Raw genomic sequence first — 14211 nt, forward strand, 5'->3', positions numbered from 1 at the left:
GATAAGACAAAGCGACTTTAATCGATAACAGTAATGTATTATTGAATTAGTCAATTTGTTTGTCTGTTCTTTATTCCAAATGAACTCTGACCGTCTGTCAGGGTTAGCCCTTAGCAGAGTAACCACGCCTACCTTATGCATGCTTCTCTGATTTATACTTACTAGAGATTCATTTTTGGCAAGTGACACGGTCATATGACAAAGTATAATTATGCTTTAGTAAAGACAACTTTACTAAGACAACTGCCCCATGACAGGGTAACCCGTAATGAATGTACCTGCTGCCACTTGTAGAAATTAGGGTGACCATTTTTTTTTTGCAGTGGTCACGGCTATTCAACGATTGCAGTTATTCCAAAGGGAATAGGTAAATCAAAGAATGGGTCAAAGGGAACACAGTCATTTATTGCAAGTGGTCAACATTGGGAAAAACGAACATCATGCAGTGGCAGAGCACCTTTGGTGCATTGGGAATCATGGGGTAATTGCTCTTACAGCACCTGACATGTTGAAGTCAAACTCTGATGCATCAGATTGTAGTTCACTTCGTACAGTAGTTGAAACACGTGCAGTGTGTTGTGTAGGCAGCAGGCTGCCATGTATGTGTCACACTGTTTCGTTCGGTCTAACGTTCTGAAGTCAGTTTATACAGGTGGTAATGAATCCTATAGCGTTCACCCCTATTCTGGGGTGAACAATCAACGGAAAATAGCAGATTTACAAGCTCACAGCGCGACATAGATCGTCTATTTTCGTCCAAGAGATTTGGTGTAGATGAGAAAAGGGCGGGGTCCAAGGATATAGCCTTGGGTGACCTCGGCTGAATTTGTTTGTCGGTATTCCACTGCGCTCTGACCGACTGGCGAGTTGTCCAAGTCATCTATCAGCATTTATATTAGTTAAGGGTCACACTTAGTAAAAGTCCCTTTGCTTAGTTGAGAAGTTCATATGATATATGATAGCACAGAATATTTCCGACCACCCGTTCTTCATCAGTCTGTACAAGTGATAATATTCATTATCCGGCCGGACAATTATTTTTGGTAATATGGCATAAACTATAAACTAAGCATATTGACCTTTCTTAGTGCGACCCTTTCCTCATATAAATAATAATATAAATATAACAGATTTTAATGGACCATCTCTTCAAGGTCGCCTTAATAAGACCTGACCTGATGACACTGTACCAAAAAAAAACATTCTTCCAATGTGGAACCTATTATATTAATTATTAATACTGTATGAGTACATTGTTATTTCTAGCAAGAACGTCATAAGAGATTCCTTTTATCTTCCTTTTAACTTAATCACTGTTTCAACGATCTTCTCTCCGGTAAGGAAATTCCACAACCCTGGTCGGTAGAACTCATTTCCAAAGGAGTAGATGAGAGCATTAAAGATGGGGTTCGTCTTTGCAAGAACCGGAAGCACCTACAGGGGGAACAGAAACACGCTTTCATCTCAATACCAACTGATAGTAATGTGATTCCCTTCCATTCCATCTATATTATTATCACAGTATCTCACCATTCTTAGCTTTGGAGATATGAACGTGACGTTGTCAAAGCAAGCGTAGATGCACAGGATGATGTAGGGACCCCAGCACATAAACAAAACCCTCAGAGGCAAGCTGGTGTTGAACTGGAATGACGTTCAAGGATAAAGTTTCACTTTACATTGCAAATTTAACAGCACGGAGCATTTAATACACAAACGTATTTATACATAATAGGATGGATTACAACCTGAATTTATGCAATACTGCGTTTGAACCAGTGAAAAACTGTATAGTTACCCTGTGGTTGTGCATCTTCTTAAAGTGCTTGAAGATGGCTTGATAAGAGGTCAACAGAGTGATGGTAGGGAACAGCAGGTAGATAACCACCAGACTCGTCAGGTAGTTTGTGTAGTTGCTGTGGATTACATATACCTAATAAACACATGTGCAGTGGTGGAAAAAGCACTCAAAGTTTTTACTTAAAGTAAAATAGCAATACTGTAATGTAGAAATGCTCTGTTACTATGGATCAGTTGGGTTCTGATCAAATCAACACGTTTTACTCATCAGCAGTTTTTGAAAGGTTACTCAAAAGATAATATATTAACTATTACTAGGTACTTTAAAAAAAAAGTTATATTTCTATTACTTAAAAGTAACCAGTTAGTTTATTTTTCTCGTCCCCAGAAATTGCATCTTTTGTCCCCAAAAGTCTCACACTACCCAGTTTGTTCCGGACGGTTTAAGGCCTGCCCTTCCGCATCCAATAATTCATGCATACAGACAAGTGCGCATCTTCTCCGTATGCCTGAAAAGCAACTCGATCCCAACCCAGTCTACCATTAATGCTGACAACACTCAAGCCCACAGTAGCACCAAGGCTTGTGAAAATAGTTACTTTTGGAAAATAGTAACACATTAGTAATATTATTACTCAAAATGTAAAGTTATTAGTTATATGACTAGTTACTGGAAAAAGTTAATAAGATTACTTAAAGTTACTTTCCAACACTGATCATCAGTGGTTCTCAACCTTTTCAGGCTGCAACCCCCCCCCCCAAAATAATTATAATTGAACTGGGAGATCCTGTCCCCCACCCTGACAAGCTGGTTGAGAACCACTGATCTATACTAGCACTGGGATACGTGGCATCATCATTTAGTAAAATACAATAGTGCTCAGTCCGTGTATACATACCTGTCATTTTTAGTGTAGTCCAGTGTGCAGCAGACCTTCAGGGGCTCAAAGTCATAGGCGCCATACCCATAGAGAGGAAGAGCAGCCCAGAAGATGGACAGCCCCCAGATGACGGCACACATGAACATAGATGTGCTCCAGAAGAACTTCTGTCCTACAGGAGGATGTCAACATGAAGAGCAGCTTGATTTGAAAGAGGTGTTTTGATTTTGATTTATTTTGAAAAGCAATCCATAATATAACATTATAATCAGCGATTCAAGGATTACACATAAAAGTCCAAAGACTTATTTCCACTGAGGTCCTCAACGGAACAATACTTTAAAATACATCACAAATACATAACAGTACATGTAGGAGCCATCTTATTTGATTTGACCAAATGGCGCCCCCACTGGTTGCCTTGAGAAATGGCACCATGGTTCCCTTTAATTAAGCCACAGGCTCACAGCTGTAGGAAGAAAGACGCCAGTAGAGATACAGATTTTCAACAGCTTGCACGCAACGCACAAACAGTGCAGTTAGAGAAAGAAAGGAAAGAAAGAAAGAAAGAAAAGTAGCCTACTTTATTATTTGTTATCGAACCCTGCGCTCGTCTGTTTTTTGAGACCTTTATTTAGTTTATGTCTGGAGCCTGTTCTTGTTTTGTTTGCCCCCGTTTATTTTGAACCATACACTCACACAACGCAAACTCCTACCAATAATACCAACCTTGCAGTCATCAATCGCCATCGACAAACAACTATAGGCTACAACAAGTGAGTAAACAACAACAAGACGCCCAAGTCCCAAAGTGTGAGCACGTTAAACCGTATATCTCTGGTGAATGATTATAGAAAGAAAGGCATGTTGGCCCTACAGTACATATACATTACATACACCAGGTGTTCCCAAACCTTTTTGGACCAGGTACCCCTTTTGGGGTAGATATTTTTCCAGGTACCCCCTCATCCTCGCAACACGGATAACAATATATTTACAACCACAAGCAGTGTTTCCTGCAGGAAAAAGCTTTGGCATGGTGCTGGGCACAGGCCGCAATTTTGATTAATTAATTAATTAGATTAATTAATTAATAAGATTAATACATTAAGATGAATTTGTATTATTGCTCTTGTATTGCTATTGGAGACACTGGGGGGACACTGGGGGACACTGGGCAGGCACTGAGGAGGCACTGGGGAGACACTGGGGAGGCACTCAGGGGCACACTGGGGAGGCACTGGGAAGGCACTCGGGGGGGGGGGGGGGGGGGGCACACTGGGGAGGCACTCGGGGGGACACTGGGGAGGCACTCGGGGGGACACTGTCTAAATGTATACAGACGTCTAAATGTGTACGTCTAAATGTAGACGTCTAAATGTAGACGTCTTCTCTTATGGGGGTCCCTGGCATATCTTTTCAAATGGGGGTCCACAGGCTAAGTAGTGTCAATTTGGGGGTCCTTGACATGAAAAAGTTTGGGAACCACTGCTTTAAACACTTTAGCACTTTATGAACATGAACAAAATAGATGGGTCCCCCCTGGAACTCCCTCAGGTACCCCTGGGGGTCCCCGGACCCCACTTTGGGAACCACTGACATACACAACACAACAAGTACATCCCTATCCATCCCTCTAAGATGACCCTTTATAGGGGAACCTTTTCCAGTAGCCATTTTTTTGTCTTCTGTTTAAATATCCTCAAATTGGAGGTCAGTTTAACACTGGATCCCAGGCTATTCCACTGTGTGGCTCCTATATAAATGAATGAGCCTTTGCCCACTTTACTTTTAAAAGCAGGGAGCACCGGACCACATCTGCAATACTGGCTCTGGTGAAATGGTTGTGTTATTTGATGTCCGGGTCATTGGTGTTGACAATCATGCTCTAGATATTATTATATATTACATATAGGCCTCATTTAAGACCCTTGGGCTTCTCGCCTCATCCTATCACTTCCCTCCTGTTTTTGTATGTTTTATCAATTTATTGTATGTGCTAAATAAAAATCAAATCAAATCGGTCAATAGGAGACTCAGTAGGAGTCTCTTACCTACCGGAGACTCTGTGATGATCAAATTATTGGCCATGGTGTGGTGTGTGTGTAATTCATATAAAATAAGTCATTTTTTGGGTGAACACTTTAACCATTTAAGCCTTATTTCAATGTATTGTATAATTTCTTTACTGACAAAAATCTTATTGTTTACTTAAAATGACATGCATGCCCATAAGAGTAGCCAGGTTGAAGGTACCCATTTTGGCCGGGAACCCCTTTTGGTGTTTTAAACATTATGTTATAATTTAGCTATTGAAAAATAGCAGATCTACAAGCTCATAGCGCGCCACCGAGTGGCGCGCTACGAGCTTGTAGGTCTGCTATTTTAGAAGAATCGTGAAAATGTGTCGCAAATCTTTGAATATATATTCTTTCAGCAGGCATTGTCATACGACGGTACACTCACTGGTGCAGTACTGGTGGTATCGATCCCAGGCAACGCAAGCCATGAAACTGATGGAGGCCAGGACTGAGATCATCCCCTGGAAGGCATGGTAGGTGCAGCCGTCCTGGCCCCATGGCCACCCTCTGGGAGGACATGGATAAACGGTAAACATCTCACTCATACTGTTTTTACATCATGCATATACTGTAGAGAGAATGACCTGATAATAATATTACATAAACATGATTATAATGAGTTACGTGATTTATTTAAGACTTTATCTACATGTTAAGTCGTGTGACGTAAGTGCCTATATTCAGTTTTCAATGTCTAAATATTAAATCAAGCTAATTACAAATTAGACGTGTTTTAAAGTGAAATAGCCAATTATTGGTACAGTAGACTATGCTGAAATTGGTTAAGATAACTGCATCTAACAACCTATAGCTTAGAGCTAATTGTACTGATTGATTTCACTAGGCAAAAAGAACGACGGGCCTTCTATAAATGTCAATAGTGAAATGTTCATCCCTGTTAGAAGTTTCAAATTAATTCAAAGAGTCTTGGTACCTGAGATAGCTGGCATAAGCAGCTGACAGGGCGTTTAAGGTCAGACTCATGTCAGCCAGGGCCAGGTTGAACACTAAGAAGTTGTTTGGCGTTTGCAGTTCCTTCACTCGGAGGAAAGCCAATACTGATGCTGCATTGAGGAAGAATCCCAGCACGCCTGAAAACCCATAAGAAAAAAACTTTAATAACAATCGCCAATAACTTCTCACATCAAAGCACAAGGATATTATTGTCACTGTCACTTCAGCCCATTGAAAAGTTTTATTGTGATTGTGTATGACCAATTTTAAACAAGGTTCAAACGATGCAACAATGTCCAAACTACATTATAGACACGTACACACGGTTATGTCTGTTTGCCAATGTTTTTGTGTTATGTTGATGTATTTGCTGCTAATAATTATTTGTTGTCCTATTATTACCTTAGCTTTATCATTATTGTTATGTTGATGTTGTACAGTAGTGGCTATTGTGGATATTACCACATTTTCAGATAGTGTCCAATCCGGTACACCGTCAGCTTCAAATAACTTTGACAATGTCAAGAAGTGGTGTCCATACCCAACATCATGGGGTCTAAATTTCTCAAGGCAGAAAGACCAGCTCCAACTACTGCAGATGTGCTAATAACTTTGTGATAACGGACTCTCTAACAGACTCTCCCATACAAATTTGCTAAAATAATGTTTTATTTATTAAAATATGTCCCAAATTATAATCACATTTTAGTTTTAGTGAACCCCTCTCTTAACACATTCTAAGCTCCCTGTTCATGAGTCACATGGGCAGTACGTGTCACCAACAGAGCCGTGTCTGTGTGTGAAGTAGTGGCAATTAGCAGTGGTGGAGTAGATTTGGATTATTATTACAACACATATAGTAGTTTACCACTTCAGCCCTAACCCATTCTGACCTGAGATCAGATTCATACGAGGTTTCCACGGGACACACACTGGTCTGATTAACCCATTCTGACCTGAGATCAGATTCTAAAAATGTCAGTCGTTCTTCGAATTTTTCAAAAATAGCAGACCTACAAGCTCGTATCGCGCCACTCGGTGGCGCGATATGAGCTTGTAGATCTGCTATTTTTCAATAGCTAAAGCATAACATGATGCCAACACCAAAATGGGTGCCCGGTCAGAATGGGCTAATTATAGCCTACTTTGGCTATTTGAAAATAGCCAATCTACAAGCTCACAAAGCGCAGCATCGCGACGTGTTTCACTTTTGAAACCTGTAAAATGGGACATTCTGCATAATTGGTATAGCCTACTTTTACTTTTGGTGCTTTAACCCATTCTGGGCGGGAACCCAAAAATTCAAAAATGTAATTTTTTTTGATGCTGCTATATAAATAATTAAATATTTGAAGTTTTTCAGAAAACCTTATGTCAGGATTTAGAGGCGTTTTTAGAATCGGCCTCACAGGCCTAAATGGGGAGTATTCGAGAGTATTTCTACATTGCAGTATTGATACTTTTATTTAAGTATAGGCCACAAAATGGAGTACTTTTACAACCACTGAGTAACTATGACGTTTATTTTTTACCTATAGCCTATACATTTAATCAACTGTAATTTTTGTTAGGTTAGCAAAAATACTAACAGCAATATCCAACAGCTAACTAACTGGCTTGGTAGATTAAATATGATATCGCTAATAGAAAGCATTTATGTCCTAATTATAATATTTATATAAAAAAGTGTGTATCCATCATTTCAGCATGTTTTTGGATCGCTGGGGATAGGACACCTGTCCAATGTCCTTGTCTCTGATTTGTTCATCAACACAATGTCAGCATAGATCATTTATACTAAAACTTTGCAGCAATTATTTTGACTCAAATGTAGTCTACCCTATAAAAGCTTGCCACTGTATCATCACCACAATAAATGCAAAATAATATGCAAACATTGAACCTGATACCAGGTCATCATGGCCTCCACTGCATCAATTTAGATTTTTGCATTTTTACTTCTTCCAAAACTTCCATGATCGAATCTATCCAAAGCCACACACCACAAGTGAAATGCACATTCCACCCATACACTCCATCAGACTTTGGGTAAATTACCCTATGTGATTGTGGAGCTTTGGTGCTCTCGTACTTACCTCCAACGAGAAGAGCTGTGCCGAATGCAAACATATCAAAGTCATCGAATCCCTCCGGTAATGCCATTATGAAATGCAAAATGTTAGGGTGCACCAGTCCTTGCACAAGTCCTTGTGTTTGACAGAGTGCCACAGATTGCAACTATAGACCCCTTTATAAAGGCTCTTTCACGTGACAAAGTATACTAATGACGCTAACAAAGGACACTAATCTTTGTAAACCCTTTGAAATCCGGCGAAGAATGCAATTGGGATCTTATACTTTTCCCCCACAGTTTCATAGGCTTCACTTGCACCAAAGGTTTGCGCATTTGCTGCGCTATGGTCTGGCACCGTGCTAGAATTGTAGAATTGAATACTCTGGTCTTAATGGGTACCTTGTCAAACCTTAACCTTAATGGGTAACCTTGTCAAAATGAACACAGAATTCTTGTCTGAGGACATAACATTATCTAAGGTTCAGAGTGTGTGTGTGTGTGTGTGTGTGTGTGTGTGTGTGTGTGTGTGTGTGTGTGTGTGTGTGTGTGTGTGTGTGTGTGTGTGTGTGTGTGTGTGTGTGTGTGTGCGTGTGTGCGTGTGTGCGTGTGTGCGTGTGTGCGTGCGTGCGTGCGTGCGCGCGCGCGTGCCTCACTGACACGCACGACCTCACTGACACGCACAACCTCACTGACACAGTGAGGTCGTGCGTGTCAGTGAGGTCATTATAACATGTATGATGACTTGCTGGATAGTTTATTTACGAGCTGGCCTGCGTTTTGCAGAGGTATTTCTGTTGGCTATAGTGCCCCTCCAATGTATGGCTTTCAGAGAAAAATATCACACTCGTGTGAAGTGAGGGCGCTCTAAGTCATGTGGCTGCAACAGCCGGCGGCCCTCACTTCACACGAGTGTGATTTTTGTCCCCCTTTACAACCATATAGGACCTAAAAATAGCCCATAGGGAACAGTGACGTTTGACACTTAAACCAGTCTGAACCTTTTAAAAAGTAACATTTGGACAGATTCTGATTGCATCACAAATCTGCACACAGATTAGCACAAACGAATTGATTATGAGGTGAGGATGTGTTACAATTAGCCCTTTATCAAACAGTCCTATTGACTATAATGCACACCGCGGCCATCTTGCCATCAGAGTTTGGAAGCAGCTTTTAGTGTGTGTGCACAAACTTTGGTTAGTGCCTTCACTGCCTTGCATGCAGGTTGCCTCCACCGTCTGTGTGTGAATGTGTGTACTCACTACTCATACTATAGTGCTTTGGAAAAGGCGTTACAAAAACACAGACCGTTTACTACAAGCACCTTTTCAGAGCCGGCAGTGCATAAGTAGCATTCTGAGAAAGTATGTGAACTTTGGCCGGGGTGCTGCTTTCTCAATGCAAACAATTCCTGAAGAATTCTGTTAATCTCACTGTACCAGTTACAGTATGGGCATGTTGAAATGAAAACCGCTCTTCAGCTGAGCCAACACATCACCTCACATACGTATAGCAGTTTGATGACACATTATTATTACAATCATGTGTTTATTTCTATCAATCCCACACCATCTTTCTAAAGACATTTAATTTGACAATAACATCCCCACCACCAGAAAGACAAAGTCTGGTATGATAGCCATTTGATTGTGGTTATTTGTGAACTATTGATCACATTAATCCAGTAGGCTACTTTGAATTATGTAGGAATTTGACTGAAATGTAATTTTGTCACAAAGGTAATTATACGCATCACAGTCATCACTGATATACTGAAAGTCTAGGCTATGGCTATTATTCATCGATCTGTTTAACACGTTTTTGTGTACTGAGTGATGCTTATGGAATCGTTAATCCATATAGGTTTACCACGTTTCTTGTGTCACATGTTTCATTATTACCACATCATAATCTGCTGTTTGTTTCACAATAAAACCTAAGCTACCTTTGTAGGCTTACAACTACAAGTAAGCAACTATAAGTGACGTGTGTGTGTGTTCGTTTTGTTTTGTTTTTGTGAAACTAAAAGAATGTTTTCATTTTTCCAACAATGTTTCGAAGTTCAGAACAGATAAAAGTAATAATAACAAAACAGTGGCATATATATTGACTCCTCTGACCTCTGACTAATAGGGGTATTGCTAGGGGTCCAGGGGATGGCTCAGGTCTTCAAGATACAAAACAGGGATACCTGTACCCATGTACCTGTCAGACTACTTCAATATCTTAAAAGACACAAACTGTGGTGGTCTAATCTGCTCACACACTCACTCACGCACACACAGTCTCACGCACGCACACTCACACACACGCACGCGCACGGCGGGGCGCACAAGAGTCACATTCCACCTCTGTTGCCTTTAAAGTTTCTGCCTGGTAGGATGATGACACGATTGTTTTTTTATCAGGACTATGCTCTTTGCTCCCATCTAGTGGCCAATTGGTGTATCACCAAATGTTTGCTGTGAGTCTGTGACACAGCTGAGGCACATCAGATCAGGACATTGAGGAGTGAGGACAAGCCATAGTAGCCTACCTTTGTGATTGTGAGTAAATACGTTACCTTGTTTGTTTCGTGGAACAACTCAAATCCAAACAAAAGGTCTGCAATGCAACTATTTAATTTAAACAGGCCTGGTAAAAAAATAAATAAGAAAAAGGTACCTCCTATATAAAATTACGGTCAGGATAAGATTAGATATATAACCCATTTCTTGTGCAAATTCACTTTAATTTAAGTTTTGTCTCATGTGCCCACTTGAACCAAACCATGGACCGGCCCTATACAGTATTTGAACGCCTATCTTGTGCTTGTAAATGTAATCGACAAACCAACAATAAACCATTCAAAAAGTGTTACATTTATAATAATGTCAATAAAAAACAATGCAGCCTATCGGCTTGCAGCAGGAAGCAATAATCGTGTGTGAATGAAAATATCCCATGAGTCCCTTCTCCACTAATCCTCTGCCTTGTCCTTTATCTCAGGACCCGCCGCGGTCAGAGTAAAGCTCTGAGCTGAACACTGCGATGCATCTGTGATGCTCGACTAGACGCGATAGCAGTGGATTAGTTTATCTGTAGGTTTAGTTTGATAGTGTAGTGCTACCTTATTGGCGAGAGAAAACATGAATAGAACTGTTTTCTGTTGCATGGCGTTGCTTTTGCTTTGCCTTCCGAGGCTGTCCAGCTCATGTCCAGTACAGTGCACCTGCTATTTCCACAAATTAAACGACGGCTCTAAGGCAAGGTAAGAAATGAACTGATTTATTTTATTTTATATATAGGCCTATATAGCCTATGCATTTTTTCATTATTGTTTATTTTCAGATATTCCACATTCCCTGTGTTAATTCGGACGTTCATTGCAGTGTATAAACATTGAAATTCAGGGCAGCTCGATCTCTTCAATCACCATGTAGAGAGGATTAACTTGCAGTTTCCCCTTTAATCTCCTTTGCTTGTTACGGTAGTGAAGTATACTAGTTTTTCCCTTCCTGAAATATACAGTAATATCATATACTGTAGTGGTGAAATAAATAAAATAAATAAATAATAATGTTGTTATTTTTGGACCTACCCCATATAAAAAAAATATGTGCTTGCTGTAAATGTGCAGTGAGTGATTTTCTTTTGTTAAAACAAGTGTTAAATAGCTCTATATATAATTAGGATAGAAATCATTGATATTGTTTGTCTCTCCAGCTTTTTAGTAAACAGAAAATGCATTTTCAGGTCAGGATGCCAGGGATAAACAAGTGAAACTGGAAGTGATGACACAACGAAATGAGCAGATTAAATTGAAACTGGAACACAATAAAACTGAAGCTGAAAAATGGGTATTGGGTGAAATTGGCAACCCATCTGAACATGTATTTTCTGTTAAAGAGATGAAGAGACAGCTATTGAACAAACACTTGAATATGAATGTAGAGCTTCAACCTTTTCACAAAAAATATTATATATATTCACTTACACTACCTTTAAATATAGATAACACCCTCTTTCCCTTTTGTATTAAATAGCTTCTTATTTTTTTTTTTCTAGGAGTGTGCTTTGCAATGATCCAGAAATCACTGTGGTCCCTCCAAATTTTCCTACGGACACATCAAAACTACGCATTGAGAAGACGGCAATCACCAGGATTTCAAGAGACAACTTCCACTACCTAAACGACTTGGAGTTTTTGTGGATGTCTTTCAACTCGCTGAACTCGTTGAACGCAGGCAGTTTCCGAGGTCTGCTCAGCTTGGACGAGCTGAGGCTGGAGGGCAACGCCCTTACGACCTTTCCCTGGGAATCTCTGCCCGACATGCCCAATCTGAGGCTCCTAGACCTGCACAACAATAAAATATCCTCCATTCCCGCCGACGCAATCGCTTACATCAAGAACATCACCTATCTGGACTTATCAAGCAATGCTCTGACAACCATTCCCTCTGAAGTCCTCACAACGTGGCTGAGTGTGAAGCCGACTCAGGGCACAGATTCGTCCAAACTAATTCTCGGTAAAGCCTGAGTTATACTGGGTTGTTTCGTGGAATTGTGTTTGGCTGGCACCAAAAATAGCAGATCTACACTCTCACATTGCGTCACAGCCTTGAGTCTCAAGTGCGACATAATAGGTCACCGGAAAGTATTCTTTTTTTAAGCCACCTTGCCTTGCCAGTGGGTTATATAATGTACAGTCAGCATTTAGAATGGGGATTAGTCTTATTATAGTAATTGCATCCAATCTATTGAGTTGTCACACTTGGCCTATAGCCATCGGTGTTTGTTTTTGCTTGCTTGTATTTTCCCTTAACATAAATGACACGGCCGGCTTGGTGTCCCCTGCAGGTCTCCATGACAATCCCTTAACCTAAATGACACGGCATGCTTGGTGTCCCCTGCAGGTCTCCATGACAATCCCTTAACCTAAATGACACGGCATGCTTGTTGTCCCCTGCAGGTCTCCACGACAATCCGTGGCTGTGTGACTGCAGGCAGTACGACCTGGTCCAGTACCAGAAGTCCCCCTCGTCCTCTCTGGCTCTCATTGACACCAGGCTGCGGTGCGCGGACCCAGAGGGCCTCTCTGGGGTGCTCTTCACAGGAGTGCAGCTGCAGAGGTGCCAGGGGCCCCGTGTGCACACCGCCGTGGCCCACGTGCGGAGCTCCGTGGGCAACAATGTTCTCCTGCGCTGCGGCACCGTCGGGGTCCCCATTCCGGAGCTCTCTTGGTCCCGTGCTGACGGCAAGAAAATGAACGGCACCGGTGAGTTCATTTAAACTCATTCCAGACGGACATGGGTGTTTTGACTGTGAATAGATCAATATGTTTATTCTCGTCAGTCATGGACCATATCTGACCCCAATCTTATTTTTCTGTTTTTCAGTTCAGGAAGAGATTTCAAAGGAGGGAATAATTTGGTCGATCCTCAGCGTGCCCGCTGTCTCCTACCATGACTCTGGGAAATATGTGTGCAAAGCCACGAACCTCGTGGGAACGGCAGACGGCGTGATTTCCTTGGTTATTGGTCCTGACACGGCCAGGAGACCGAGCAGGGGAAACAAAGCTGGAGCCATTGGAGGAAGGGCAGCATACCATGAAAAACCTATGGCCAGATTTGTACCTCCACCAACCACCACTGTTGCTCAGCCCATCATTGAACCTCTCAACCGCTATGGTGTTTCTGACGCCGGTGCGGATGGGAAGACCGGCACGCCTAAAATGGTGGTGGAGAAGAAGAAGGAAGCTCTCGGCAACATTGCGGCCAATGCCTCGTCCTTACAGGCGGTTCCCGAGAGAAGGATAGTGCGATCTGTGAAGGTGATCGGCGACACTGACCACACGGTCTCTCTAAACTGGCGAGCCCCTCAGGCCACCAACATCACCGAATTCAGCGTCCTGTATGCCGTGTTTGGCGACAGGGACATGCGGCGGATCGTTGTGGATGCAGGAAAGAACCGGATCACCATCGACGGCCTCGTGCCAAAGACAAAGTACATTGCCTGCGTCTGCGTCAAGGGCCTCATCCCGAAAAAGGAGCAGTGTGTGATTTTCTCCACTGATGAGGCAGCCAGTGCCAGCGGCACTCAGAAGCTCATCAACGTGGTGGTGATAACCGTGGCGTGCGTAATCGCCGTCCCGCTGACACTGATTGTCTGCTGTGGCGCCCTAAAGAAACGCTGCATAAAGCTGCTGGGAAGGGAGCCCAAAGACATCGAGGACACCTATGTCACGTTTGAAACCATTGCTCCAGGGACCAAGGGCAAAGGTGGTGTGGAGGGGGATCAGTATCTCAACAGAATGAATCAGTCTGAATCCAACAGGCTGATCTCTGCAAGGTCGAGCGTGGATTCACAGTCCACGGCCCGGACTGAGGGGGCCCCAAACGAATACTTCTGCTGATACCAAATGTATGCCTCAGCTATTTAT

General features: G+C 42.0%; 2 protein-coding genes across 2 annotated transcripts; one reads left to right on the plus strand and one right to left on the minus strand.

Moving 5' to 3' along the window:
• Positions 1–1290: 1290 nt before the first annotated feature.
• Positions 1291–7879, minus strand: rgrb (retinal G protein coupled receptor b; the record flags this gene model as incomplete). Its single annotated transcript, XM_080789340.1, has 7 exons — positions 1291–1434; positions 1531–1644; positions 1799–1916; positions 2700–2853; positions 5148–5269; positions 5697–5853; positions 7813–7879. The coding sequence occupies 7 exons, from the start codon at positions 7877–7879 to the stop codon at positions 1291–1293; spliced, it is 876 nt and encodes a 291-aa protein (XP_080645466.1).
• Positions 7880–10942: 3063 nt separating this feature from the next.
• Positions 10943–14184, plus strand: lrit1b (leucine-rich repeat, immunoglobulin-like and transmembrane domains 1b; the record flags this gene model as incomplete). The annotated part of the gene is made up of 4 exons (XM_080789342.1): positions 10943–11040; positions 11838–12298; positions 12742–13047; positions 13169–14184. 4 exons carry the CDS (start codon positions 10943–10945, stop codon positions 14182–14184), a joined length of 1881 nt encoding a protein of 626 aa, XP_080645468.1.
• Between the last annotated feature and the right edge of the window lie 27 nt (positions 14185–14211).

Source organism: Protomyctophum bolini, assembly GCF_963924005.1.
Source record: "Protomyctophum bolini genome assembly, chromosome: 18".
Lineage (NCBI taxonomy): Eukaryota > Metazoa > Chordata > Actinopteri > Myctophiformes > Myctophidae > Protomyctophum > Protomyctophum bolini.